General features: G+C 43.2%; 2 protein-coding genes across 3 annotated transcripts; one reads left to right on the plus strand and one right to left on the minus strand.

The window, feature by feature from the left end:
• The first annotated feature begins 218 nt into the window (after window positions 1-218).
• Window positions 219-17,384, plus strand: ikbkb (inhibitor of nuclear factor kappa B kinase subunit beta). The gene is made up of 22 exons (XM_076730434.1): window positions 219-354; window positions 916-1,046; window positions 3,249-3,343; window positions 5,401-5,521; window positions 7,224-7,293; window positions 9,104-9,192; window positions 10,131-10,220; window positions 10,308-10,432; window positions 11,058-11,165; window positions 11,263-11,392; window positions 11,558-11,752; window positions 11,853-11,967; window positions 12,404-12,527; window positions 12,614-12,765; window positions 12,963-13,024; window positions 13,166-13,266; window positions 13,364-13,413; window positions 13,514-13,613; window positions 14,706-14,853; window positions 15,284-15,381; window positions 15,819-15,912; window positions 16,034-17,384. Exons 2-22 carry the CDS (start codon window positions 942-944, stop codon window positions 16,091-16,093), a joined length of 2,232 nt encoding a protein of 743 aa, XP_076586549.1. The 5' UTR covers window positions 219-354; window positions 916-941; the 3' UTR covers window positions 16,094-17,384.
• Window positions 17,333-25,812, minus strand: vdac3 (voltage-dependent anion channel 3). 2 transcript variants are annotated; one of them, XM_076730435.1, is made up of 10 exons: window positions 25,743-25,812; window positions 22,322-22,437; window positions 20,908-20,979; window positions 20,606-20,655; window positions 19,508-19,660; window positions 19,349-19,401; window positions 19,025-19,252; window positions 18,722-18,872; window positions 18,421-18,478; window positions 17,333-18,328 (listed from the first exon to the last, which is right to left on the minus strand). In XM_076730435.1, the coding sequence occupies exons 2-10, from the start codon at window positions 22,431-22,433 to the stop codon at window positions 18,237-18,239; spliced, it is 969 nt and encodes a 322-aa protein (XP_076586550.1). In that variant the 5' UTR covers window positions 22,434-22,437; window positions 25,743-25,812; the 3' UTR covers window positions 17,333-18,236. The 2 variants fall into 2 exon arrangements, with proteins under 2 accessions (XP_076586550.1, XP_076586551.1); XM_076730436.1 differs by lacking the exon at window positions 22,322-22,437.
• Between the last annotated feature and the right edge of the window lie 466 nt (window positions 25,813-26,278).

Below are 26,278 nucleotides of genomic sequence, written 5' to 3' on the forward strand. Positions count from 1 at the left end.
ATGTAAGTTAAAATGTAAATTGTTCTGTCTGGGATTAATATTTTAAACGCTTAAAGTTTTCTCTTTGAATCGTCTTGAAACAGACTGATCTTTCCGGTGAATTTGGTTACATGCACGTGCTTGAGGCCGCCAGCTGGAGACCTGAGACGAGGACCCTGCCTCCCTGTGGGCGGGTCTCTTCAGGTTTACAGGAAACATGAGGATCAGGAAGTAGAAAGTTCGTCAGACTTGTTGTGTCGCCAAAATCAGTACCATACCGTACCATAAAGTTTACCTCGTTTAAAGAGCGGATACAGACGGTGTTGAGCGAAAACCAGGTGTGAAAGCGTGCGAGCGCTGCCTGCGGAGTGTAAGGTAGGATTTCGTTAAATAACACTGTGGGAGAAGCGCTTCTCTGCAGGAAGCTGAAATCCGACAACGAGTACGTTGTAGTTCACAGTAATATGTCCAGAAAACAGGAAACATGCACAGAGAGAAGTGCTTTTTTATGTACTTGAACGCATAAGCCTGTAAGGAGCAGAGAGAGGAGATTAATATTCAAATGATAGATGCACGTACTGTCACTGCAGGACTGAGGAGACCTGGTAATAACATGTGGACTGTAACGACACAGCACTCTGTAGACCTGGGCCTGACTGTAGACCTAAATCTGGTGTTGTGCTTTAGCCTTTGCTCTAATTCACTAATTCATACCATCACATGTCAAAATGCCTCTGGAGAAAAAGGCCTTTTTTCTTGCTTCATACTCTATCAGCAATTTATAATCCAGATCTATCAGCAGTAAGCTCATGTCGGCCAATTCAGAGTGAAATATCTCAGTAAACGTAGGATGGATCAGGTAACATTTGGTGGAGAGATTCATGGTCTCCGCAGGATGAATCCTAACATCTGTGGTGATTTTCTGTCCCCATCTAGAGTCACCAGCACCAGCTGAGGAGGCCATGAATCGAGTTCCCCTGCAGCAGCAGCAGAGCTGTGGGCCCTGGGACCAGAAGGAGCGCCTGGGCACCGGAGGCTTTGGGAATGTCACAAGATGGCAAAACAAGGTACACAATCCACACACTTTTGACACACTGCTATGTCTTTAGTCTGTGGCAGAGTTTTTTTTTATTTGTGTCTGTGATAGGACAGGATGGTAGACTAGATCACAGAAATTTCCCTCCAAAAAGACGACATCGGCTAAAAATGTTTGAGCGACACCATCAAGTTATGATAACTCTCATCGGATCTAAATGTCAAAAACACGTGTTACCCTCACTGAGATCAGTTTGCTAAATGTGAACAGAGACAAAATGTAGACAGCTGCACACCCCACAGACCCTGTCATCAATGGATGACCTGCTCTACTTCCTCAGCCAAAGCTGCTCCACAGTTCCCACAATGTGAGCAGCTTTGGGGGATATAGTCAGGAAGTATAACGTTGCCAGTCAGTGAGTTGCACTGTGGGATACACATTTGAGCCTGGCAGTTCCTGTTTGCCATGAATGCACAGACAGCTATTCACTGGAGTACTTTGATGCTGAGGAAAACTTCAAAATGTGACAATTCTCATGCAAATTCTGGAGTTTAAGGATCATCTTTTTTTCTGCAATTTCATTTATGGAGAAAATGATATCCTCAGAAAGTGTAAGTCACGCTGAATCTAAAAATACGTGGCCCATGTCTGTGTTCAAGACGTGACTGAGTTATGACTCAGAGAAGGAATACGAATTCTGACCCATATTGCAGCTCCCCCCCAACACACACACACACACACACACACCTACAACTCACTTGCCTAAACCTCACTTGTTGTCTGTATTCATATGCAAATATTATCACAAAACTTTCCATTTCCCATCTGAAAGTGATGCTTTTTTCTTCACTGATGTTAGCTTTGTCAGGTGAAGAATATTGCTGTGCAGCACAGCTCCAAGCTTTGGTGTATTGTTGTGATACGACACACACTACAGAGTGGAAAGGTGTGGAATTAACTACAGAGGGATGCCATGTTCAGGGTCTGGTTGCAGCGTGGGGTATGTTCAAGGAAAATGAGAAAATTCAAACTTAACTGTGTAACACTTGTCATACAAGAAAAACAGCTCAACGTGCTTTACAACAAATAAAACTAATGCACCAAGTCCTTCACGTTAAAAAGACTTAGGATGACCTTAAAAATATGGCATGACATTTTTGTAAATGGCATGACATCAGTCCAGGAAGCTGCTGTTTGTGCACCCAGTCCAATAGAAACATCTGTAACAATATAATAGGTGTCTATTGTAATGATGTCACTCCTAGTCACAGGATGAGAGCGTTGTAGAGTTGCATCATTAGCAACAGGACGCTATGGGAATATGAACACGCCCGCTGAGTAGCCCTTCCTCTTCCTCTCTTGTGCCTGATTTGTATTACTCACACTCACTTTCAAGGCAAATTTAGAGCTCCCTTTGAGCGAGGCAGCATTGTCATGTCACTGTATATACACAAGTGGTGGAAACTAAGAAAAGTAGTAGACAACTTGGAAATATTATCTCCTGCACATTTCCTCATCTGTAAACACTGAAATAAAGTAAACAGGCTGCGTCTGTTGACTGCTTCCGTGGTGGTTGAATTCCTGACCTTTATAATTGCTTTGCTGATTGAAAACTGTTGTGTTCGCCCGTTCATAAGACTCAAAATGTAGGTCACTCAGGGAGGAAACGTGACGCACAAGGAGAATCTCTTTCAACGTAAAACGGGAAACAACTAAACTAAAACCCCAAGAAGTGACAGAAAATGTGTCTTGATGAAATCTGCAAAATATAGAATTTTGGACACACATTTTTTTTTTTTACATTCACTGTACCTGTATCATGTCAATCACACCTGTATTGTCTGTGAATTTAGTGTCTTAATGATTACAGTTGGTGCAGACCAGCGTTTAGGAGGCAATGGGAATGACAGGCGGAAAATGACTTTACTGTAGAGACACTGCTGCTGCCGCGATGACTAAACTTCCTCAATAGGCAATTTCCTGACTTCCTGTATTAATGATCACACTGTTTGTTATTAATAGTCCATAGATCAAGTTATGGGAAACAGGGTGGGTGGCTTTTCCTTGATGATGCCATGAGAAACAGGTAGTGAGATGTACTTTTGTTTCCGTGGTTAATTGTACTGCACATGTTTGGTGTCATACATGTATTTTTGAATCTAGGACTGTTGGTTGGATTAAAAAGACATTTAACGATGTGTGTGTGTGTGTGTGTGTGTGTGTGTGTTTTCAGGACACAGAGGAGCAGATCGCGATAAAGCAGTGCCGTCAGGAGCTGAGTGAGCGAAACAAAGAGCGATGGTGTCTGGAGATCCAGATCATGAAGAGGTCAGATTCACTCTCATATGTATCGACCTTTGACCCCCATCACCCTGCCTCTGTCGCCTTCAATGCACAGGACACACAGCAGACATGGCAGCCTCATCATATCTTTCCCAGACCCCCAGATGCCAGTTGGGCACTTTGTCTTTATTAGACAGATCACAGTGAACAGGAAGACAGGGAACTGGAAGAGAGAGGGGGACGACAGGCAACAAAGACCCCTGCTGTATGCGCCTTAACCGCGAGGACGCTCCAGAGTTCCTGCGCTATAATCACGAGTTTATGCGGGGCTGTGTGTCATATGAGCACAATATTGATGAAAATAATGAAGCTATAAACTAGATTTAGTTCGCCATGCTGTCAGGTTTACGCATGACCTGCCTTATCTTCATGCTAAGATCAATTTTAACTTTATCTTTATGTTTCTCTGTTATCTTTTCATGCCACTGTTGGTTTTACTCTTACAGGAGCTCGCAGACGGAGGTCTTCTGTCCAAACAGACCAGATTTCCTAACTGTTCTGTTTATACTTTGCTTGCCCACAGCACCTTACCTCAGCTTGTCCCTCTGTTTACAGCAGATTCGGGTCTCTTTTTCCACAGTGATGCATCCCACTGTGTGACCCATATTTTTTTTCACTCGACTGGAGAAATCTGTGATTTCCCCGTTTCTTTTTACCGGTCAAACGCTTTTATGCTTTGCCTTAAAGCTCTTTTCTGGCATGGGAGGTAAGTTTTGGTTTGACATGCTGTGACTCAGTGTGGTACATTCCACGACAAGCTGCGTGCTTATGAGTTTGACATATGACTTTTATGGACTCATCTGTTTCACAAGTTTTCTCAAAATACAAAAACTAAATTTGTATCCTGCAAAAATCACACAAGGCTTTTGATAATTAGACCAGCACGGAGGTTTGGGCTATTTTGGTCTGTTCGTGGTTATTTCTGACGGGATAATGTGCCGCCTCCTCATTCTGCTCTGCTCTTGCTGTGTATTTCGTTTCCACACACGTCTGTGTTGTCTGTTAACAGTTACACTTTGGGTGTCGGGTCGCTGGAGTTGGATGGCAGCTTATGAGGGTTTTCATTGCTTGTGAGATGCGAGATGTGTTTGTGTGTGTGTGTGTGTGTGTGTGTGTTTTGTCATTTGAGGGTGCAAACATGAGCATAAAACCATTTCTTTCCTCGTCCCAGTTTTAATTAGTGTGTTGTTTTCAGGCAGACATGGTCACAACCACAGCCTTCGTGTGCACCCACGCTCAACTTGTGGAGAAACCACAGGGCAGGGGACGCATACATGGCAACCCACTATTATACTATTGCAGCTACTTAATACAGATGTACACATATAATGGAAAAACACATCATTTTCACAATGTTTTTGAGGTGTGATCTGTTTATAGAGCTTGTATTGGATTACTTTTTCATCAGCTGAATGTTTTAGTCAAACCCAATGTGTTTCCAAATAAGCTTAGATTAAACATGAGGGAAATATTTTCCACATCAGATCATATATTGAGCAGTTGTTGTCTCAGCTGCAGCAGACTCACACTGATCACATGTTGTACAATGTTATGGTTACAGTGTAAAACACCTCCTTGGTGGATCAGTCTGAGTTTGTTATCTTTGTATTAAATCAGACCTGAACCTCTGATCATCATAAGCACATTTTCAGTCTGAGTTATGAAACGGCAAAGAATGAAAAACAGAGAAAGTGACGGAGCAGATCAAAGAGCAGAGCTGGTTGAAGATTAATGCGACGCAGATATGTGCTGAAAAACTAGTGTGTCATGTTGCTTCAGAAGAAAAACATGTTTTTGCAGCACAAAATTCATGACTTTTCTCTAATTGTTCAGCTTTTTCTTCTTGTGAATTAGTGGATATTTTTGTATCTTCTCACAACAAACAGATGTTACCTCATTTTAATGGATCACAAGCCAAAAACATAGGGAACCACTGGTCTAAATGGAGATTTAGATGGAAATTTGTGTCTCAGCGATGAGACGCTGGAATACATTGGAATACATTGCCCAGCCCCACTGACTGCTGATCTTGGCTCACGTAGGTTGGATCATGTCAACGTCGTTGCAGCCAGAGAGGTTCCTGAGGGGATGCAGAAACTGGTGGCCACCAACGACCTGCCTCTGCTGGCAATGGAGTACTGTCAGGGAGGGGATCTGAGAAAGGTAAAAGTCTGTGGTAGGTTTGCGAGAGTGTGTGCATGTATGTGGTTTAGGACTCTGGAAGAACCCATAAACCAGATCAAAGTGTTGAATCACAATGAATTAGCAAGCAACAGTAGTCATGTGCGGTGATGATCTGCTTTAAACCGCGTTTAATGACTCTTTCTTTCTCAGCACCCAGTCTGAATATGGTTTGGCTCTTATTGGGAGTAGATCCTTCAAAAAATCTTGTGGAGTAAGAAATACAGGCACATTCAAAGTGAAACCACAAGTGTCACTGTTGATTGGATTTTTTGTGGTTCACTGACTTTGAGAAGCTCACACATGAACGTGACCTTCTGATTTGTTTGAACCAGTGAACAGTCAGGCCAGTGCTTGCACTTCGAGGGGGAAACCCAGAGCTTTTTTTTTTTTTAATCCGAAACTGAGTGTGCAGCCTGAGGCAATGTTGGCACCAGGCAGCCAGTAGAGGAGGAAAATGTCAACCATTGAAAACCACAGTGTCATAAAAATTTCAAAGCATCCCAGATGGTCGAGTTGGGGGCAGATGAAATGGTTGGTGGCGACAAAAAGCGGAAAACTGCACCGTCTTCTTTTGTCAGGCCTACCGCAAGTTTCCAGCAGTACAACACTTTAAAAATATTGTTTAAAGGGACAGTTCACCCCAAAATCCAAAATACATTTTTCCTCTTCCCTGTGGTTTATACGTCTAGATTGTTTTGTTGTCAGTTGCAGAGTTCTGGAGTTATCAGCTGAAGAGATGTCTGTCTCCTCTTCAATATAATGGAACTAGATGGCACTCACTTTGTGTTGCTCAGAGTGCCAAAAAAAATACTTATGATAAACTCGACAGCTGTGTCTCTTTCCAAAAACCTGAAGATAATCCACAGGCCTTGTTGTGAGCAGTTTCATACAGGAACTATTTTCTCTCTGCCGACAAAACCAACCAACCGTATCACTGCACAGAATGAGGCCTGCGTTTGTGCTCGGGACAGCATGGGACGTAAACATTAATGCCGTCCTCCTCGGCTGGGCTGTAAAGTTAGTCAGCAGTATCGGTCAGCTGCACACTAATCTTCACGCGCTAACAGTGTCAGACCAGGGGTAGAGGAGGTGATATGTGCTTCCTCCCGCACAGTGATACGGTTGGTTGGAGTAGTTGGGTAGGAAGAAAATAGTTCCGACCTGAAACTGCTCACAACAAGGTCAACAAGGTTATGTTCAATAACTGGGTCATGATATCTGGAAAGCGACATTTCTGTTGAGTTTTTCAGATGGCAAACATCTCTACAGCCAATATCTGCAGAATAGTACCACAACTGAGAGGAGAAAAAATGTATTTTTGATTTTGGGGTGAACTATGAACAAACAATTCAAAGGCTCGACAACCAAAGTGTCGATTTATCAGTTTGCGAAACTTCATTAGTTTAACGTTGCAAAAGCAAATAGATACTTGGGGTTGTTTCCTGCCTGAATCTGAGCCTGTTCATGACCTCCAGTGTGTGTTTGATCCCTTATAAACACAGTGCACTTCATAGATGGAAAACAGCTGTTTTATAGAGGAATTGAAGAGCAGGAAGGTCTAAAACATGAATAAAGAGGACGGATTAGTGAACTTTTGCTCAGACTGTGTCCATTTATATTGTTTTCTTCCCATGGTTCATGGTATTTAAGTCTCAAGTGTCTGTGTTTGTGCTCTCCGCAGTATCTGAACCTCTTGGAAAACTGCTGTGGATTGAGGGAGGGCTCCGTTTTGATTCTGCTGTCTGACATTTGTGAGTATCACGCTCCCATCGTTCCAGCCTGGTTGTGTATGTGAGACTGACAGATTGATTGTGTGATTGAGTGAGCTGGCAGCGTGATTAGTTTCCTGTAGTATGAAGGAAATGATCACGGTGACCAGTATCATGATGTCATCAATGACCACCACTAAACCACCAAGCTATTAGTCACCATGGCGACAACTCACTCACAGACAGGGGCTTACGTCAGCACGTGGACACTCACGCTCTGTACCAAAACTGATGCAGGAATGCTCACATCAACGAGGCATTCTACATCACACACTGCATAAACAGGTTTGTGAGAGGACACATATGTTATGGTTCACACATATCCAGAATGGAGAGGAGAGTAAGACACACACACGCATACTGTACGCACACACTCACACAGAAACTCCTTTTCCTGTTACCCACGGGTGGACATTTCCTGATAATGAGTGATCCCCTGTAAACTGCTTCATGAGTGAGGGTAAAGGCACAGGCACACACACACACACACACACACACACATCCACACCAAAACACACATCCACACCCAAACACACACACACACACATCCACACCCAAACACGCACACTCTCAGAGTCAGGTGCCACAAAGTTTATGAGTTCCACTTGGTTGAGCAACCTTAGCCAGCACACACACTACTCACCCTTTGACGTACATTAAAGTGACATTAGAATTTCAGTTGTAAATTGAGATAAACCTATTAGACTTCAGCTCCGACACATTAAAGGCTGTGGAATATATATACAAGTGTTATCCTCTTATGGCTCTTATTGAAGAGTGACTTGACACCAGGCTGAAAAGCAGCGTTTTACTGTCCTCTGGTTTAAATGTTCAAGCCTGTTTCGCCCTGCTTTGTTGCACCTGTAACCACACCAGGCAGTGATGTCACAGGGTCCTGGAGTACACCTGTACATCACTGCAGCAAGGTGAGAGTATTAATCCCTGGAGGTTGGCAAAAGTAAGATTTTCACAGGTTGTTAATCAGCTTTTTAAAGAGCAACCTAACACTGATTGAAAAGCTTGTTTTTGCTGACCTCTAGTGGTCTGACTCTTTACTTTGCTGTAGTGAAGTAAAGTGTACTCCAGAGTGTGTCAGTGCACCATGACATGACTAGTTTGGTGAGCACTTCCAGGTATAAAACACACCTGAAGCTTCCAGCCAGAGAGCTCCAAAGGGAGGTGCTTAAAGTTTGATCAACTGCCTCGAGTGATGTCACATGAGGAAGAAGTGGGCTCTCCAGACCTCTGTAGCCCACTCCTCATTCCTGTGGCTCGAGGCTACATCAGCCGCTACGAGCACAACACACCCAGATCTCTGACCAAACTGTTGGCTGACCAGTTGCATCGTGGGTAGTGTAGACGCCAGGTTTCTCCGGTCCTGCTGTATCGATTTTTATACTTCCATCATGAGTCTGACAGTGTTAAGGGAGTGCTCTGCTAAATCAGTGGAGCACACTGACTGTGACTGTGCTTTGAATATATCATCAATCTAAAATGTGTTCATATAACTGTTGGGTCACTTTAAAACAGCCTGCAGCCTGAAAAATGTGGCCACGAGCTACATATACACCCGTACTGATATATCTGCCATGAGCTCGAATATCAGCCAATAAGTCAGCCTGGCTGATTTCTTGGTCGGGCGCTAGTTTCCAAATGCAGCATTAACCTCTTTCACATGAGCGTAAGCCATGAATCTTGAACAGTGATTTCCAATGCGTGCAGCTCGAACTCTATGTCCTTTTTTTTAGCCTCTAACTGTTTTCCCCTTATTTCTTCTTCTTTGTCTGTTCAGCTTCGGCTCTGACCTACCTCCATAAGAAGAGGATCATCCACAGAGACCTGAAACCAGAAAACATTGTGCTGCAGCAGGGAGAGAAGAGAGTGAGCTATAGACCCTGTGAACCCTCACGTTATGACAAATACACCCAAACCACAACAAAGTGGTCATATTTCAGACTGTCTCTGTGGGTTATATGGAATTAGTGCAGGAGACTCGTCTCTCTCACATCCACATGTTTATCCTCAGTTGAGCACAACTCTGCTGCACTGAATTTTTAATGTGGAAAACTTGTTTTGCTTACCCTTGCAGTTTCGAGGAGCTTTTGGGGTTGCCTTGCTCTCACCTCCCTCTTTGGGCTTCCCCTTGTTGTGTTCATTATGTAGCATATCAAATCATCCTCCAGCCTGCAGTAGGGCGCAGGAAAGTGAACAATGTTGCATAAATGAGGCCAGACATATTAAAGAGGTTCTATATTGATGTTTATGAAACACTGCTATGTTTATAGAAATTGAACCAAACACACTTTATCTGCGCTGCAGTTTATAGTTTTGCATGAACATTTGTTTTTGTCTTGCATAGTAGAGAAACCATAAACAATCCAACATGCAGACTTAGTTTATGGTTTAGGGGGTTATTAAACAAGGGGGTTATACACAAATGGACAGAAACACATTAAAAGTTGATTTATGCTCATGCGTTTGTGAGTCTCTTGGAATTTAAAGGAATAGTTTTGGGAAATACGCTTTTTCACTGCCTGGTGGAAAGACAGTACAGTTAAATACAGTATGGGGTTAGCTTAACTTTGCAATAAAGACTGGAAACAGCTAGCCTGCCTCTGTTGGACAGTAATGAATAAAATTTGCCTCCCAGCACCACCAAAGCTCCCTAATTATATCTTGTTTTATTAATCCCAAAAGTATAAAAGCCAGACAGTGAATAAGCATACATCCCAAAATGTCAGAATACTCCTTTAAGTTGTCTTTAAGTTGATAAGATTTTGCTGAGAACACTTTTTTCTTTCCTCCTCTCCAAATCTTAGTTGATCCACAAAATTATAGATCTCGGCTATGCGAAGGAGCTGGACCAGAGCAGCCTTTGCACTTCATTTGTGGGAACACTGCAGTACTTGGTGAGTACTGAAAACACAGACAGACACATTTTCCACACGATGTTCTCGCCATATTCCAGACAGTAAGAGCTGAACTTGTCTCTCCAGGCTCCAGAGCTCATTGAAAGACAGAAGTACACGGTCACTGTGGACTACTGGAGCTTCGGGACATTGGTGTTTGAATGCATCACAGGATTTCGCCCTTTCTTACCAACCTGGCAACCTGTTCCTTGGTAATACCACCTTTCAAAAAATACCTTTGCGTGAGTGAAGTTGGTGATTTGTTCAAATGTCACAAAACTCCTCGTGAAGGACATTAAGTTTGTCTGAGGGTGATGCATTTCTCCCTTCTCGAATCTCGTGCGCTCTTCTTTTTTGCTTTTGCACCTCTGTGACTTGTTTGTGCAAAAAAAAAAAAGGTGAACAATGACGTTTTTGAATGTTAAGCAATGATAAGCTCAATTCCAAGTAAATATTATTGTTTCGTGACTGGATTGTAACACACAAGGAATATATAAATAAACAGGAGTTGCCAGAGCAAAGAATTACAGGATATGTGGGTTGTACCTACGTCAAAGCCACTAGTGCCTCGTGATTACGATGAGTGACAGATTAAAAGTCCAGGGGGGTCAGGGTTACATCGAGGAAAGTTCTGTCCTGTTATTGCAGAAACTCCGGCTCAGTTCCTGGCGTGTAGCTGTCTGTGTTCACAGGGTGGAACTTGCCAAGATCAAATTGAGGATAAAATTAGAAAAAAATGTGTTCACTCACAAAAAGACAAAAATATGCAACTCCAAATCTGAATTTTTAGGTTTTTTTGGACTTTTCTCTCATTTCATCCCCCTGTATCCTTTTCAGGCACAATAAACTGAGGCTGAAGCAGGACGACGACATTGTTGTCTATGAGGACCTCTCAGGAGAGGTCCGCTTCTCTAAACATCTGCCGCAGCCCAACAACCTCAACAGGTGATTTTTATCTGTGACGGACACACACGCAGATAAAAATGCTCATTTAAAACTGTTCTTCTTATCTCAGTCTAACGTGTTTACTGGTGTTTGACAGTCTGTTATTGGAGAAACTGGAGAGGTGGCTGCAGCTGATGTTGAAGTGGTCTCCTCAGGAGAGAGGCAAAGACCCCGAGGCTACACCCAGCGACTGCTTCTCCCAGCTGGGGGTCATTCTGCAGCTCAAGGTTAATTGAGGAATTCATTCATTTATTCTTTCATTTTGTCTCCTTTCCCCCCCACGTGGATGTCTTTTTGTTTGTTTAGCCTCATGTTGACAAAGCTAATATAGAGTTTACATCTTTGAGGACAAAATTTTGACTTTGTAAGGCCCCCCTTCTCTTTTCCCTCAGCTGGTTCATGTCCTGAACATGATGTCTGCTAAAATCCTGACATACTCCGTGTCGGGCGAGGAGACTGTGGCAGACCTGCAGCTGAGGATAGAAAAAGACACCAGCATCCCCGCAGCCAATCAGGAGCTGCTGCTGGAGGCGGGGTTAGCCTTGGAGCCTCATGGACTGGCCACACAGTGTGCCATAGATTACACAGTAATATCTAACATAAACACTACACACAGGCCCTTTGCAGAATAGTCAACAGGACAATGCAACAGTGGAGTCATAGCATTGTTTTTATCTGTGTCTGTAGGAGATAGATGGGCGACGGACCGACTTGCCTCTGGTCTTCCTGTTTGATCGCTCCTCTTGCAGTTATGAACCTCAGTTTGCTCCTCGGACACTTCCAGAAAATGTTCGCTTCGTCCGTGAGTATAAGCAATAAGCAAACTATGTTAAATGACAATGAAACACCATTTCTTTTCATGGATGAACTATTATATATGTTTCAGTCAGGGCAGCGCATGTTTTAGATATAAAGAAAATAAAGTCTGTAGCAAATGGAAAGATAATCTCCTCTAGTGAGCATTTTAAACTATTTAAACCACACACACTGTTAATATACAGAGAAAACAAATATACACGTCCAGAGTTCTTGATTAAAATCATGTTAAAGCTAAAGCTGTAGCTGAAAATATGAAAATCATTAGGCTTATATGGACCACAAACCCTATTTTGTGCCTGAATCAAAAACTCTGTGGGAAAAAAATACTACTAACAGTAATAAATAGTTCAAAACAACAAAGCAATAAACATCCTTTGGTCTGGTCTGACTCCGTCTCTCCTTCTTTGTCTTCGTCATAGAAGCCGACCCTAAGCACCTCCTGGCTTACAGCCCCCTGAGGAGGACCTGTGGCCAGGCGTGGCACACCATCCGCTCCCTGAAGGAAGACTGGCAAAGGCTGCAGCAGGGGCAGAAAGCTGCCATGTAGGACACACAAAATCCACACACACACTTCCACAGACAACATACGTACATGTGCATGACAGTATTTCTTCTCCTCCTCCTTTCAGCATGAGCCTGCTGAGACACAACTCTTCACTGTCCAAACAGAAGAATGAGATGGTGTCCATGCACCAGAGGCTCATGGCCAAGCTGGACTTCTTCACCACCAGCCTTCACATAGATATGGACAAATACCAGGAGCAGACAGCCACGGGGATCGGTACTGTTACAAAAACATGTTGGTAGATAGCGGGAAGTTTGCACTACACCTGCCAAAACTGTGATTAATTTATCATGTACTTGTAATTATTTATAACTCATTTGGGTTGTCCTGTTTACCTCAGGAGGAAAGTACACTTGAATGTCAGAACAATTTAGTTTGCCACTGACTAATGTTCGTCTTTTTACATTTTATAGCGTCAGAGAAACTCCTGGGCGTGTGGAGGGAGATGGAGCAGACTGCTGCCAGCTGTGGTCAGGTAGAGTTTAGTGTGTATCTGTGCGCTCGTGTGCGTGTGTGTGTGTGTGTGTGTGTGTGTGTGTGTGTGTGTGTGTGTGTGTGTGTGTAAGTAGCACTCACATGTGCTTTAAAAAGACTAAACCCATGTCTGGGTGTGTAGGCCAAGGTGAGTGAACTGGAGGAGGAGATGATGCAGCTGCAGCCAGACATCGTCGATGTGCAGAGGCAGCCGTGGAGGAGTGGAGAGACTCTGGACACACTGTAAGTCTGAACCAGACTTCACTGTAAAAACAAGAAGAACAAGAAACAGCTGCTTTATGATCTTGGACCCTGTTCTCTTCCCCTCTTTGTTCCTCAGTGAAGGAAAGGCCATGGAGCTGTTCCGCAAACTCAGAGAGAAACCCAGAGGTTTGAACTTCATGCGTCTCTTCACTTCTTACCTTGTTAACACTTGTTTCACGTGAAAATAAACCTTCCACTGGCTTTCGTTTTCCTTCCCCCTGCTCAGACCAGAGGTGTTCAGGGGACAGTCAGGAGGTGGTGCGCCTGGTGGTTCAGGCTGTGCAGTTCTACGAGAAGAAGCTCAGAGACTTCTACACACACCTCAGGTACTCACGCGCTCTGAAAACAAGTCTCACATCACAGGGAACAGGGCTTGTTCCCCAGTCCTCCAAAGACCTTCTTTTGAAGAATAACCAACACACCGTCATTGTTTTCAGGAAAATGTGGTTTGGGAACAGAATGAGTCCTGAGCAGCTCTGTGCTTGCAAGGTCAAACTCCCATTTGGGAATTTGTGTGTCTGTGAAAATGAAGCAAGCCATTTACAGAAATAGTCATGGTCCGTTATATGGTTTGTAGAGCAAAGTTTGGGTCAATTTACAGGCGTACCTACTGTATCAGAGCTTTACAGCTTTGGTACTAGAGACTTGATTAATTTATCTGCCAATAGTGAAGTGAAGGATACCAAACTGCCCAATCTGGCTGCCAAGCTGGGCCAAAGACCATTCAGTAAAGACTCTACATACCCACACAGCTGTGACTTAAGTCTCAAAAAGGACCATAATGGTGAAAAAGGCCTTTATGAGAACACACATTTGGACATGTCATAGCAGAAAAACACAGGAGTTAATAATAACAGTCGTAGCAATAATTACAGTAATGCTAGGCTAATACCTGCTATTGTGCATGCTTGCGTAACATTGTGGCTCACTGGGACACTCAAATGGAATGAACAATTGTTAATGTGATTAGCTACGCCTGAGCCTTTCCGCCTATGGAAGGTAAAAATATCTGCCTTGAGAAATGTCCACAGGAACCAAAACAAACAGGAGAGTGAAGTGTTTTCCATGAGAAGAGGCAGAATAACTGAAAACACTTGTGCTGGCGACTTATTAACTTTAAGACTGTAATGTCATGGCTAAGTGTGAGGCGACAAATTTGCAGCGTTTAATTAAGGACATACTGATATTCAAGACAAAGTGTAAAAAGTCACAACCTTTTATTAATGATGGATTTCTTTTTAGAATAAGCGATTCAGTCTGTGGTTGCTAATCTGTAAGTCTTTAATGAATGCTGTAGGGTCTGGATGCTGTGTTTCAACATGGAGGGAATCAAATAATCCATGGGAGGGGACGTTCCTGTTCACAACTTAGGAACCCTCAGAATTCTTTCCTTTCTATTTTGGTGTGTGTTAATGCAGTAAGACAGCGGTGTGCCGCCAGCGTGTGATGGAGCTGCTGCCGAAGGTGGAGGGCATGGTCCAGAGGATGGCCGAGAGCGAGCAAGTCCTGATGAGCCTGCAGGAGAAACGGCAGAGGGAGCTGTGGAACCTGCTCAAAGTCGCCTGTGTGAGGACACGAGAATTGCTCACGGAGTTTGCGTATCGACTCTACTGATGCCTGTTAATGGCAATTAAGTGCAATCATGATATGAGTAGCCACAAATAATGTTCATACAACCCCAATTCCAAAAACGTTGGGACACAGAATGTGATAACTTGCTAATCCTTTTTGAGCAGCAGGTAGTTTGGTTGAATTCGCCTAGTTCACAAGCACCACTTGCAGTATGTTTCTATCCACTAGAGCACCCATGAATGATTCATTTTGAATGTCAACTCTGCTTACTTAAAAATACTCTAAATGTCAAAAATGCAAACACCAAAAGAAGCCCAGTCAGTAACAAAACCATAATAAACTGTTTCACATCTTCCACAGTAAGCAGGTGCTGAGTGCTGTATTAACCAACACTTAACAAAGTGCGTCATCTTGTCTTGCGCAGAGTAAAGTTCGCAGCCCAGTGTGTGGGAGTCCCGATGTATTACGAACCCCCTCCTCAGTACCACCGCTACTGACCCCCAGACACAGTTTACAGCAGTTGTGAGTGCACTTACACCCACACACACACACACACACACACACTGGGGTTTAAAGGAAGTGTTTCAATCAGGGTCTGAGACTCATCTTTTCTAAATAATATTGTTAAGGACCACAGAAAGTAAACTTGGCTTTTCACTTCACTCTCCCACACAGATGTTGGCAAAGACACAACTTTGAGAATACGTTTGAACTTGTTACATTTTTGGGGTTTTTCACATTTCTGCCAACTTAAGTCAAAGTTGTGGGAAGGGTTTTTTTTTTTTGGTGTACTGATGATCTCACCGAACTCACCAGTTCAATTTTCCTTCGAAACACTCGACAGACATCGTCACCAGAGCCTTTCCGAAGGCACGCATACGTCTTGTGAATAAACACAGATAACCTATCATCAGAGTTATGAGTAACATCTGCATGAATCACTTTGGGTGTGTCCGCAGTGACGAGTCTCTTGTGGAGGAGAGCAGGACGTTTGAGAGTCGACTCCAGAGTTTGCTGCATGACACCATCCAGGAATCGGAGAGCAGTATGGAGGTACGCACATGCTCACATTCCTCTCGTTCTGACGCCAAGCAGCTGCCTGGTGTGCTGTATCATTCCTCCCAGAATTAATTGTGACTATTAAAAAAAACACACGCCTTTGTTGTTGTTCCAGATGTTGAGGGAGTGGACGTGGCTGCGTGGAGGCCAGAATTTCTCCAGTGACCTCTCCTGAACCGGGTTTCATTCTTTGCTTACATGTGGTACTTTACTGCCCCCGTGTGGATGGGATGTCAAGCTGCATGAGGTTTGTTTAACAATGTGAATGGAGAAATAGCTGCTGGCACATATTTGCTTAATGAGATTAAGGAGTGGGTAAATCTACCCACTCCTGGCTGAGATTGTAAAAAAGGAAAATCAATGCCAGCCTGCACTGAAGCAAGTCTATCTCGGATTAGGATTAGGATTAGGATTAGCCAGAATTTATTAAAGCAGGACCTTATTTATTTGCCCGTTTCTAATTTCAGCAAAACATTAAAAATGTTTTGGGGTATTGATATGCACATATCAACCGTTCCATTGGTATCATGAATTGTATCAGGTGCTTGTAATTTCCAAAGCATTCAGAAAATCCCAGTCAGGGCACACTCACAAACATTCCTACAGTGTTACAGTCCCTCATCAACAGTGACCTGATAACAGCTGAGCAAATTTTATCCGCAAATTTAGAAGTGACAGAATTCAAGAATGTAAATAAAGTTTCACCTGAACCGGCAGGCGGAAACATTTCTCTTTTGTTTTGAAACTGGATGTTTTAGTTACATTTGTGTTTGGGAAGCTATAGATCATGTTTTAATACGGGGTTTTAGTTCTGTTCTAAAGCAACCTCTGCCTTGAACTGTGTTATGGACCTGAATGTAAACATGTATCTGTTTTTACATATTTCTCATTGGACCATTAAGTCTTATTGCTAATTTTATTTTAGCAAGACAATCATCGGACTACATGGGTGACGTTTGTAACTGTAAAATGACTGTATGAATGTGATTGACATGAATTTTGTTTTTTGATATACTGATAATTATATGGAGTGTGGACACAGGAACAGGAATACCTGCATGGTGCAGTCCAGTGTCCCTTTAACTTCAATTTTGAGTCCAGATGCGACTGCTGCTGCATTTGGATATTGTACAGGTGCATCATGATTTTCCTCACATGTTGCTTCCGAGCTGCACCTCCTGTGCCCACATTAATCCCAACTATTAGAGGCAGTCTCAACTGTTTTTGGATCATACACAGTGATGAGAAATGTTGCATATTGATAAGTGTCTGAATTTTGTATCTTGAATACAGTATTTTACTGTACTGAGTCATGTTTCCTTTGAGAATGAGGCCACAGGTTCTCCTCTTCCTTCACCTCTTTTATGTTGACCAAAATAATAATAATAAAAAAAAAAACCATCCACCAAGATCATAGTGTTTAAGATACTTTATTCCATCTGTTCAATAAAATCAATTTGAGTTCCTAACTGTTGACTAATTCTCCTATACAAAGCACAGCCAGGTAAACTGAAGTGTGGTAAAGGTTTGACAGGTACAGGACACAAAACGAGACAAAGAGGTGACACAGAGGTCCAAATTGCCATCGGCCCTTTTCACCAAACAGGACCTGAAACGTAGACGTTTAGGCAACTGGAGGTCCACAGTTTCTAACTGTGTTACTGAGGTCAAATGGTGGATTTAACGTGAGTCCACTCTGTCTGAGAAGGATCAGCCACTCTTTGTCTTTTCCACTTAATTCTCTCCTGCTTATTATTGCATCTGTTTTCAGTCCTCTAGCCTCTAAAGCATGCAACAAAACCATGATATACCAAAACAAGCACCCTCTAATGATCATATTAATGTCTAAAACCCAGAGGATATTTGAACAGAAATGAGCTGACCACACAGTCAAAATAGGAAGGTGCTTCAAAGAATACAGATATGACACAAATGCTTGTTTGAAAGTGCACTTTGTCTGGTCAAACTTCTCGTAGCACATTATTTGGAGAACAGCATGAATTTCCTGCTTGACAGGTCTGTTCTTTTGTTGTATACTCAAAATATATGCTCAAAAGTTGGTTGTGGGACCTGTAAATAATGTGAAATTTAAAATAACCAACACAAAAATAATGCTTGATTCCTTTAAAATTACAGTACTGGAGGTCCTTGAGGCTGCTTGGGGTTTCAGGGTTAAGGCCAAAGACTGTGTGCATATGTGTGTGTAGGACTCAAAGGGAAGATGTGTTTCAAGTCGCTGAGTGGACCTTTGTGGTGTTTCCATATTTGGGCTCTTTATTCTTCTCCTGCGTCGCTTTCCTCTCTTCTCAGCCCTTCTTTTACGCCTCCAGCTCGAAGCCCATTCCCACTTTGTGTCCACCGCCATTCACGTTCTTCCCGTCAATCTGACCTGAGAGGGTGAGCTTCACTCCTGCAGGGAAAGGAGTCACATTATGCATCCGTGCATGTGCTCTTTGGATTGTTGTTGCAGAGAATAGTATAAAAACAAAGCAATCAGCTAACCTGGCCTGAGGGTTTGTGTGTATCCAACTCCAACGAGGCAGGCGTTGTCGACTTTTGTCTGTGAGGAGAATCGTCATGGACAGGTGAGAGCTTGTCCGTAAAATGTTGACTTGCTAACTCAAAGAGATGCTAGGAGGCAGTAGACTCTTAGTCTTGTTGATCTATTTCTAGGATTTTTCCCCGTTTTCTCCCAAACTGGAATGTATAATTCCTCATGCACTGCAATCACTGCTAACACTAGTGATGAGGGGTTTTTTTTATCATCTTAGATGTGTCCAAATACTTTAAAGTCAGAACTTACAGACAGAGAGGCGTCCTTATCCAGCTGGTATTTGGCTGCAATTCCAAAGCGTGTGTTGTTGCTGCCAGCTGTCCAGGCCAGTTGCACTGCTGTCTCCAAGTTGCAGTTCACCTTTTGGTAAATGGAGCCGCCAAACTCTGTGCCGTCATTACTGGAATACAGTAGCAAAACACAGATACAAAAAGGTGGAGATTAGCAGCAGTGGATATTAGTCTGAACTTTATGTTTCATCTGGGAGAAATGCTTCCTCTCTCATCACTGCTTCCATTTCCTGCCTCTCTTTACTGCGATGCAGTGACTCACACGCTGGTGTGAAGCTGGAAGTCACCGGCCTTGTATCCAAGGGCGAAGTTGTTCTTGGTCAGCTTAGATTTGGCCGTGTCAAACGCCAACTGGTAGCCAGCCAGCCAGCCCTCATAGCCCAGCACAGCAGCTGCGTGGACGGTGGGACCGGCCATGTCAAAGTCCAGGTCGCAGCCCACATTGACAAAGTCACGCTTGTAGCCAGTCTTCAGCTTGGCACTCTTCTTGCTAGAGAAGGAATAAAGAAAAGAGGGACAGGCTTTATTAATATGTTTATCATACACGACATTGAAAACTACTTTGAATGGACAGGACTGCTCTTACCCGGTGTTGGGCACAAACGACGTGTCCAGACTGAGCTTCAGGCCTTTAGCCAGCTACAGACAGACAGATACACACGAGGAGCTCATACATTGATTTTTTTAAACATTTCTCAACAGGCTAGTGCTTATAATGACTGATATCTCATTTGTTTGACTCCACCTGGTCCTCCATGGTGATTTCTGTGGTGAGGGTATTGTCTGTGTTCCATTTCTGGTTCAAGCTGAGGCCCAGGTCTTTCACTTTGTACTTGGTCTCCAGGTGGCCTCCTGACTTCCCTGTGTCGGTGTTGCTGGAGCCGGAGGTGGCAAATTCCTGCAGGACGAAGAGGAATGGAGTGATGAGGGGGGAGATGGAGATGGAAAACGAAGTGGGCGGGGAAGCAGAAAGGCACATTAGAGCACAACTACAGAAACTAGCGTACAGAGAAGAAAAAATAAGAAAAACAAAACGAGGGAAATCAGCATTGCTCTGCTTTTCCTCTGCCACACAATCCCTCTCAGGTTTGGATGGCTGGTTATTTAAAAGATCTACACCTTTAAGATGGAGAAATGAGTTGGGACAGAAAACTGAAAATACAGGCAGGACTGTGAGGGAGAGGTTGATGGTGAGCGTGTTTGCCCATCAGTGCTGTAGCAGCTGGGGTAATGGTGTCACTTAGACGAGCTACCGCTGCAAAGGAACACTTGGCAGACAGCCTGCACACATCTTCAGCACACAAACACATAACTGGTATCACTAGCTTACCCTGCAGTGCACCTGCGTTTAATCATTACATACACACGCTCTCTCTCTTACCATCTGACAGGAATGTCCAAAGAAGAGGGCGGAAAAAAGAGAAAAGAGAGAAAGTTAGGGAGAACCACACAGAGGCTGCATGAAAAAGAAAAGCAGTGCAACAGAAAGTGGAGACCTGGGAGGGAATACATTTACATTTTTTTTTGTAAACGAGGTTTGTTTTTTGTGGCATGTGGGAAACTCTGCAATGCGAGTGCTCATTATGGTTTTACCATGGCAACAGGTTCATAGCAACACAGACATGCAGCATGTCTGGAGCAAACTAAACACCCAGCGGCACTTTTTTCCCATCATGATATGACATGGTGCTTCAGGGAAAAGTGTAAGGTGTCGACTTGTCATGTTAGACTGCTGGCTCTGTGGATTAGACAGAGTACGTGTCCGGCTGCAAACACACCATGACATGACGTGAAGTGATGTGAAGCCATGCGTCAGGCTTACAGAGACAACAGCGGTACTTACAACACCACTCTGGGACTTGGTCTTAACGTCCAGCTTCAGGACTCCGTAGCCTGGGGAGAAAGGACAGTCGGGAAATTGAAAAGAACACACAGGGTGGAAAAATAACTTGCATCCTTGTTCTGCACAGCATGGCTCTAAAACAGCTGCAGCAAAAAATAAACAGTCTGCGTTTGATGTGGCAGAGCAAAGGAAATGTCCTCTAATATCTGTGCTGCCTCAGCTCGGCTTCATCGAAAACAAAATAACAAGATCATAGCAATAGTATTCTGCATGTGTACGTTAAAGTGAATATGTTGAGTTACCATAGCCCTTGCTGAAGATGTCTTTGGCAGATTTCCCCAAATCTGAGTATGCAGGAGGGACGGCCATTGTGCCTGAAGGAAGCAGACATGCAAATCAACAATTTCTTCAAAACAATAAAACCCAAGGGCAAATACACACTTTGTTGCAACAACTGAAATGCATAATGAAAGGGATGCGCCAGCAACTGAGTAATGCACTTCCATGAAGTTGGAGGACTCACAAGAGACAGATAAAAAAAAAAGGTCACACTGATGCAGCAGAGGTCAAAATATCCTTGTTTTTGATCCTTAGCATGGGTCCTGCTCCAAAAATGCTGGATCCTACATTTCCCATAATGCAATTCCAGTGTCTTTCATTCCCTAAAAACCCACATCTCAACACCCTCTTCAAATCAAAATCCTAGAACCAGTGTTGCAAACAAATACATGCTCAATAGCTCTTACGAACACATGGAGCTCTGCACCTTTGTGGAAGCTGAGCAATGCGACTCAGAGAACATGAACACTTGTAAAGAACTACATTCACACACAAAGCAGCGCAGACAATGTTTCCTAACAAAATTGTTCCTTGTAAACAGACAGAATACATCACTATTCATGTTTGTCTTATTTGGGAGACCCTCGCCATCTGGAGGGGGCCTGTCTGGGTGCTGGTGATATCCAGCTCTCCTCCCCCTGCATCTCTCATGTGAAACCTATTGATCGCCTGGCAGCAGTCCATTAGCAAGCAGCAGAGGTTGTTAATCTAATGGGACTGATTCTCTGGGAGGAAGGAACTAGAAATGTACAGTAACAAATAATTAACAAGATCACCCAGCCATCCAGCAGAGAAATTTTGCTGCAAGACTGTAGTTCAAAATTAATAACATCCCCACTACGCTGTGCTTGTGAAGGAAAAGAGATAGGATATGTATGCTGTGTAAAGAAATACTGTGCAAGCCAATGCAGCAGAGCTAACCTAAGCAGAAGCACGTTTGGTTAGTCAGCAACTACCACTCCTGCACACCACTGCACTGCACCGGGTTCAGACAGTCATCAGGGTCCCCTGAGTCAGTGTGTGTGCACACTGTGTGTGTATGTGTGTGAAGAAGACATTTCTGACAAGGTGACTTTGCAGGAGCAGGTAGAATACTCTGCATTCACTCACAACCTATAAAGCTGGTTTAATGTTTGACTACTGACTCTTCCTTTCTTTGCTTTGCTGCTGCTCTGTTCACGGTTAATCTCACCAGTCACATCCTTTCTGCAGAGGATGGAGACTTTGCTTAGGCTAATGAAACCTCACTAAGCTATTGAATCAATGATTGGGTCAGTGCAGAAAACACAGCAGATCTGACAGGAGCCAAAGTTCAATCCAGGGACCCTGATGAAGCGTCATCTGTATCTCTCTACACGTAGCCCCCCCCCAACTCACCATGTCCCTTGGGTGCTTGATGACATGCCACACATTGGTCTTTGTTCTCTGCCTGCTTGCCTTTTCCTGTCTTGTCCTGCTGCACCACACTCCCCACTCCTTTCTCTTCCATGTCTCTTCAGAGGAGGGAAGCGTAAGGAGGGACAATAGAAAACTTTGGCAAGTCGTCCTGCACTGTTTTGACAGCAACAGTTCAGCTTCCATGACTATTAACATGTTCCTTTAGCATGCAGTCAGAGCTCAGAGGTCTCCTTTGTATGTAAGGAACTGGCCAACTATTGCATCACATTGTACAGTATGTGCATAGGCCAGAAGGTGATGAACGCATGTACTTTGTGCACAGCATTTGAGCATGATAAGGCCTGTGTAGGACCCCTGTATGGCACTGAGAGATGGCATTTTTATCAGACAAACAGCAAGTTAAAGCAGCTGTGATGCAACTTGATGTCACAGTGTCATTCACCTCTCATGTGACGCCTATAGGAAAGACAAGCAGAGTCCTGTGTGCACAGTAATCTCTCTCGCTTTAAGCCCCTGCAGACTTGGGATTCAAATCACATGTATGTCTTTATAACATTAAATATTCATGACTACATAAGCAACAGCGCTGAAGTTGGAAAACATCCTTAGCTGTTATTTATTGAACCTGCAGGAACTGATCTTTTTGGCCATGTGGACGTGGCAGAGACAAATACTACATTAACATATCATCACCTTTAGGTTGATATGTGAACTTGTTCACTAACAGTTGCTCATTTAGACATCCAGCAGTTACAGAGCGATGCTATCATTCATTTGGAGTCGTGTTTCTGAACACCTAGCAACTCTCTTTTAGCTCTGTTTTGTTCTCTACCAACTCCTGAGTGAAATATCTGACCTTTCAGCTGCTAAATGCTCCACCATGTTCATCAGCTCGTCGCAAACTGTTCCTGTCTACCATTCTCCAACTAGGCCCCACCCACTTCAAACCGGTGAGCAAACCAAAAACACAAATGCAGAAATCCCTCAGGTGAAATGACCAAATCTGACAACACTCTAGCAGAACGGCCTGTGGTCTTGTAGGACTCCATCACTCGTTTTCAGGGTCTTAAAGATCTACGACTTTCTCACGCATAAGCACCTGATCGTAAAAAGTCATGTCCACCTCTGCAGCCTCAGCGCTCCTCTTCACTTCTGTAAGTAACTGTGTGCCAGCTGACCTGCATTTTGCTGACTACGTCCAATTTCTGAATTCATCTTTGTCATTTCCCCCAACAGACGCTCTGTAGCCCCTCACCTCCTCCTCCACCACACAGTCCATTCTTGACCCTGTCCCTCCCAGCCTTCATCTGTCAGTCTCAACACTCAGCTCTAAATATAGCTCAGGTGAACCTAACACTGCAACACACGTGACTAGGGTTTCAACATGTGTCCTCCTCCAGGTTCAGCCTCTATTAAAACCCCTATAAATGTGGATTTATTTGTCTGTATTGTACCTCCACGCTGTATTTATACACAAACACACTCCGGCCACTCATACTTTCATGAGCTGAAACCAGGTGACAACCTTGGCTGTGTTCAAAGGTCAAATGACACCCATAAACAACAGAGGTATGTAAAAGGAAAACGGCAACCACACAAACAACAAGATGGTGGTCATGGCTGTCAACAATAAAACAATTTTTAAAACACTGCATCGGCACAAAACCTGGATTTTTCCATGTCAGCCCTACATGGATAAAACTGTTGTATGTGCTTGTAGTAATTCAGCCTAAATGCATAAAGGATTGTGTACAAAAGCAGTCATGAAGAACACGTAACATTTTGTGACATAATTTTCACCTCATTTATTAGAGACCTACTCCTAAACATCAGGTACAGCTGTTTTTGCGTTAATATACGCAAGAAAATCTGTGTAAATTGCCATTTTTTGGTTGCAGACTGACTTGTCCTCTTTCAGAGCGCTAGTAGGTTACATAAACTGATTCAAATAAACAGAAAGCTGCTCTCGATTCTGCAACTACATACTGTATAATTATCATTATTAAGAAAAGTCAACTCCTCCGTCTATGAAATATAAAAACAACAAACTGATGCATCAATTTGTGTTGATATAAAATGGAGAAAAACCACAAACTTCTTGTATTTGTAAACGTGAAGCCAGTGCACTGGATGCTTTTACTTCATAAATGTGTAATCAATCATGAAAATTGGTATTGGTTATTCCAAGTCCCTGGTAATGAACAGATACTGGAGGAAAACACTAAAACATTGTGTAAACAGGCGGTTCCAAAAGACTGTCGAATCTTCAGATAGGGTGAAACCAAGTTTGTGTGTGTGGTATATAAGGGAGGAATGTGTGGGTGTGAGATAAGGTCAACTGAAGTCAAGTTACACTAAGACAATTTATAGCTTGAACGTCAAGTGCATGAGGCTTGTTTCATAGTCTGACCTGCACTGCATGAGAGTCACATCCAGTGGGTTTCAAGGCGTACAGTGACAACAGTTTGACACCTGCTCTGTGTGAGCACCTGTTTGTAGGTGAGCTCGAGTCATATAATACCTGCTGCATCCTCCTGAACTGTTATCAGTCGTAGGTTTACAGCGCTGAGACAGGCCTAAGTTCAGGACCTTGTATAAGATCCTTTTTAAAAAGCTAATTAATTATCGCCACCAATATCATTTTTTGAAAACATAGTTAAAATAATAAAGGTTTCGCTTTCATTTATTCCTCCATGATGTTTAATAAACACTCAGAGTGGGTCACTATCTCTCTGTCTTGCGTAAAGGTGGCAGTGTCAAAAGGTTTTTGTTCTCTGACTGCTCGTGGACCTTGTGTTTCTTGCCAAATAGCCAGATAAGACGTTTTATAGGATTTATGGCATCACACTGCCATGTCCCATAGGTGGACGGGTGTTTTTATTTGCCAGATGCGCCCGCCTTTCCATTGTTCGTGCGTCTGCAAAACGCTTATTGTCTGCTGGGGATTACCAACCCTGCCAACACTGCAACAGCTAACTTTCACAGACACAAAATCATTAATCTTTTTTTTTTTTTTCCAGCTATGACGTCCTGGTTGTGGATGTTGAATGGCAATGGTAAAATACACTACTTTATAACATTTACAAAGAATGTCAGTCTCATTCGTGTCCCCCGGTCGCCATTAAATTTCGCAAACACATTTTTGGTGAGTAAAACTCACTCAGTGGAGATCAGTTTTCAGGCAGTTTACACAGTTGTAAATTAAAGCAAACTAAATGGGTTATGCAGGCCTGGACTGGCATTAAAACCCTGGCGTAACCGCTGCTGCACTCCCACCCCTTCATGTGTGACTCATCTCACTGACAGCAAAGTGACGACTGACAACAGCTAAATAAACCCACATTTATTCAGACAATAACTTTTTGAAAGTGAGAATTTACTAAAGCTGCTTCTTTCTTACCTTTATTTCTGGGGCGGAGCGTGCAGAGTTTACCAGCGCTGTTCGCTGCAGAGGGGCACTGTGAAGGAGACAGCAGACGCGCAGACTGCGCATGCGCAAAGCAGACCGGCCGAGGGCGGGGCCGTTGTGTAATTGACATTGAAAAACTTCTTGCTGTTCCTAAATGTACTCCTCAGCGTGTGTACTTGGTGTTCCCATTGTGAGCATTGACGCTGAGAAGATCTTTGGTGCACAGCAGGTGTTTAATTTGGGATAAACCGATCTGTCTGATAGTATCAATCAGATAATACTATGATATGTGTGATATTTATTGAAACCCATGAGTATTGTTGTTCATTGTTGTTTTTTTATGTGTTTCATACTCACCTAACCTATTGTATAGTTCTATGTTTATTTTGGTCTACTCTTGTTCAGCTTTGTTGTCCTTCTTTTAGTTGTGTGTCTTTGAACTGTGTATAACACTTTGAGCATCTTAAACCAGAGTCAAATTCCTTGTATGTGTTCACTGTATACTTGACCAATAAAGCTTATCCTGA

The sequence above is a fragment of the Chaetodon auriga genome, chromosome 5, assembly GCF_051107435.1.
Source record: "Chaetodon auriga isolate fChaAug3 chromosome 5, fChaAug3.hap1, whole genome shotgun sequence".
Classification (NCBI taxonomy): Eukaryota; Metazoa; Chordata; class Actinopteri; order Chaetodontiformes; family Chaetodontidae; genus Chaetodon; species Chaetodon auriga.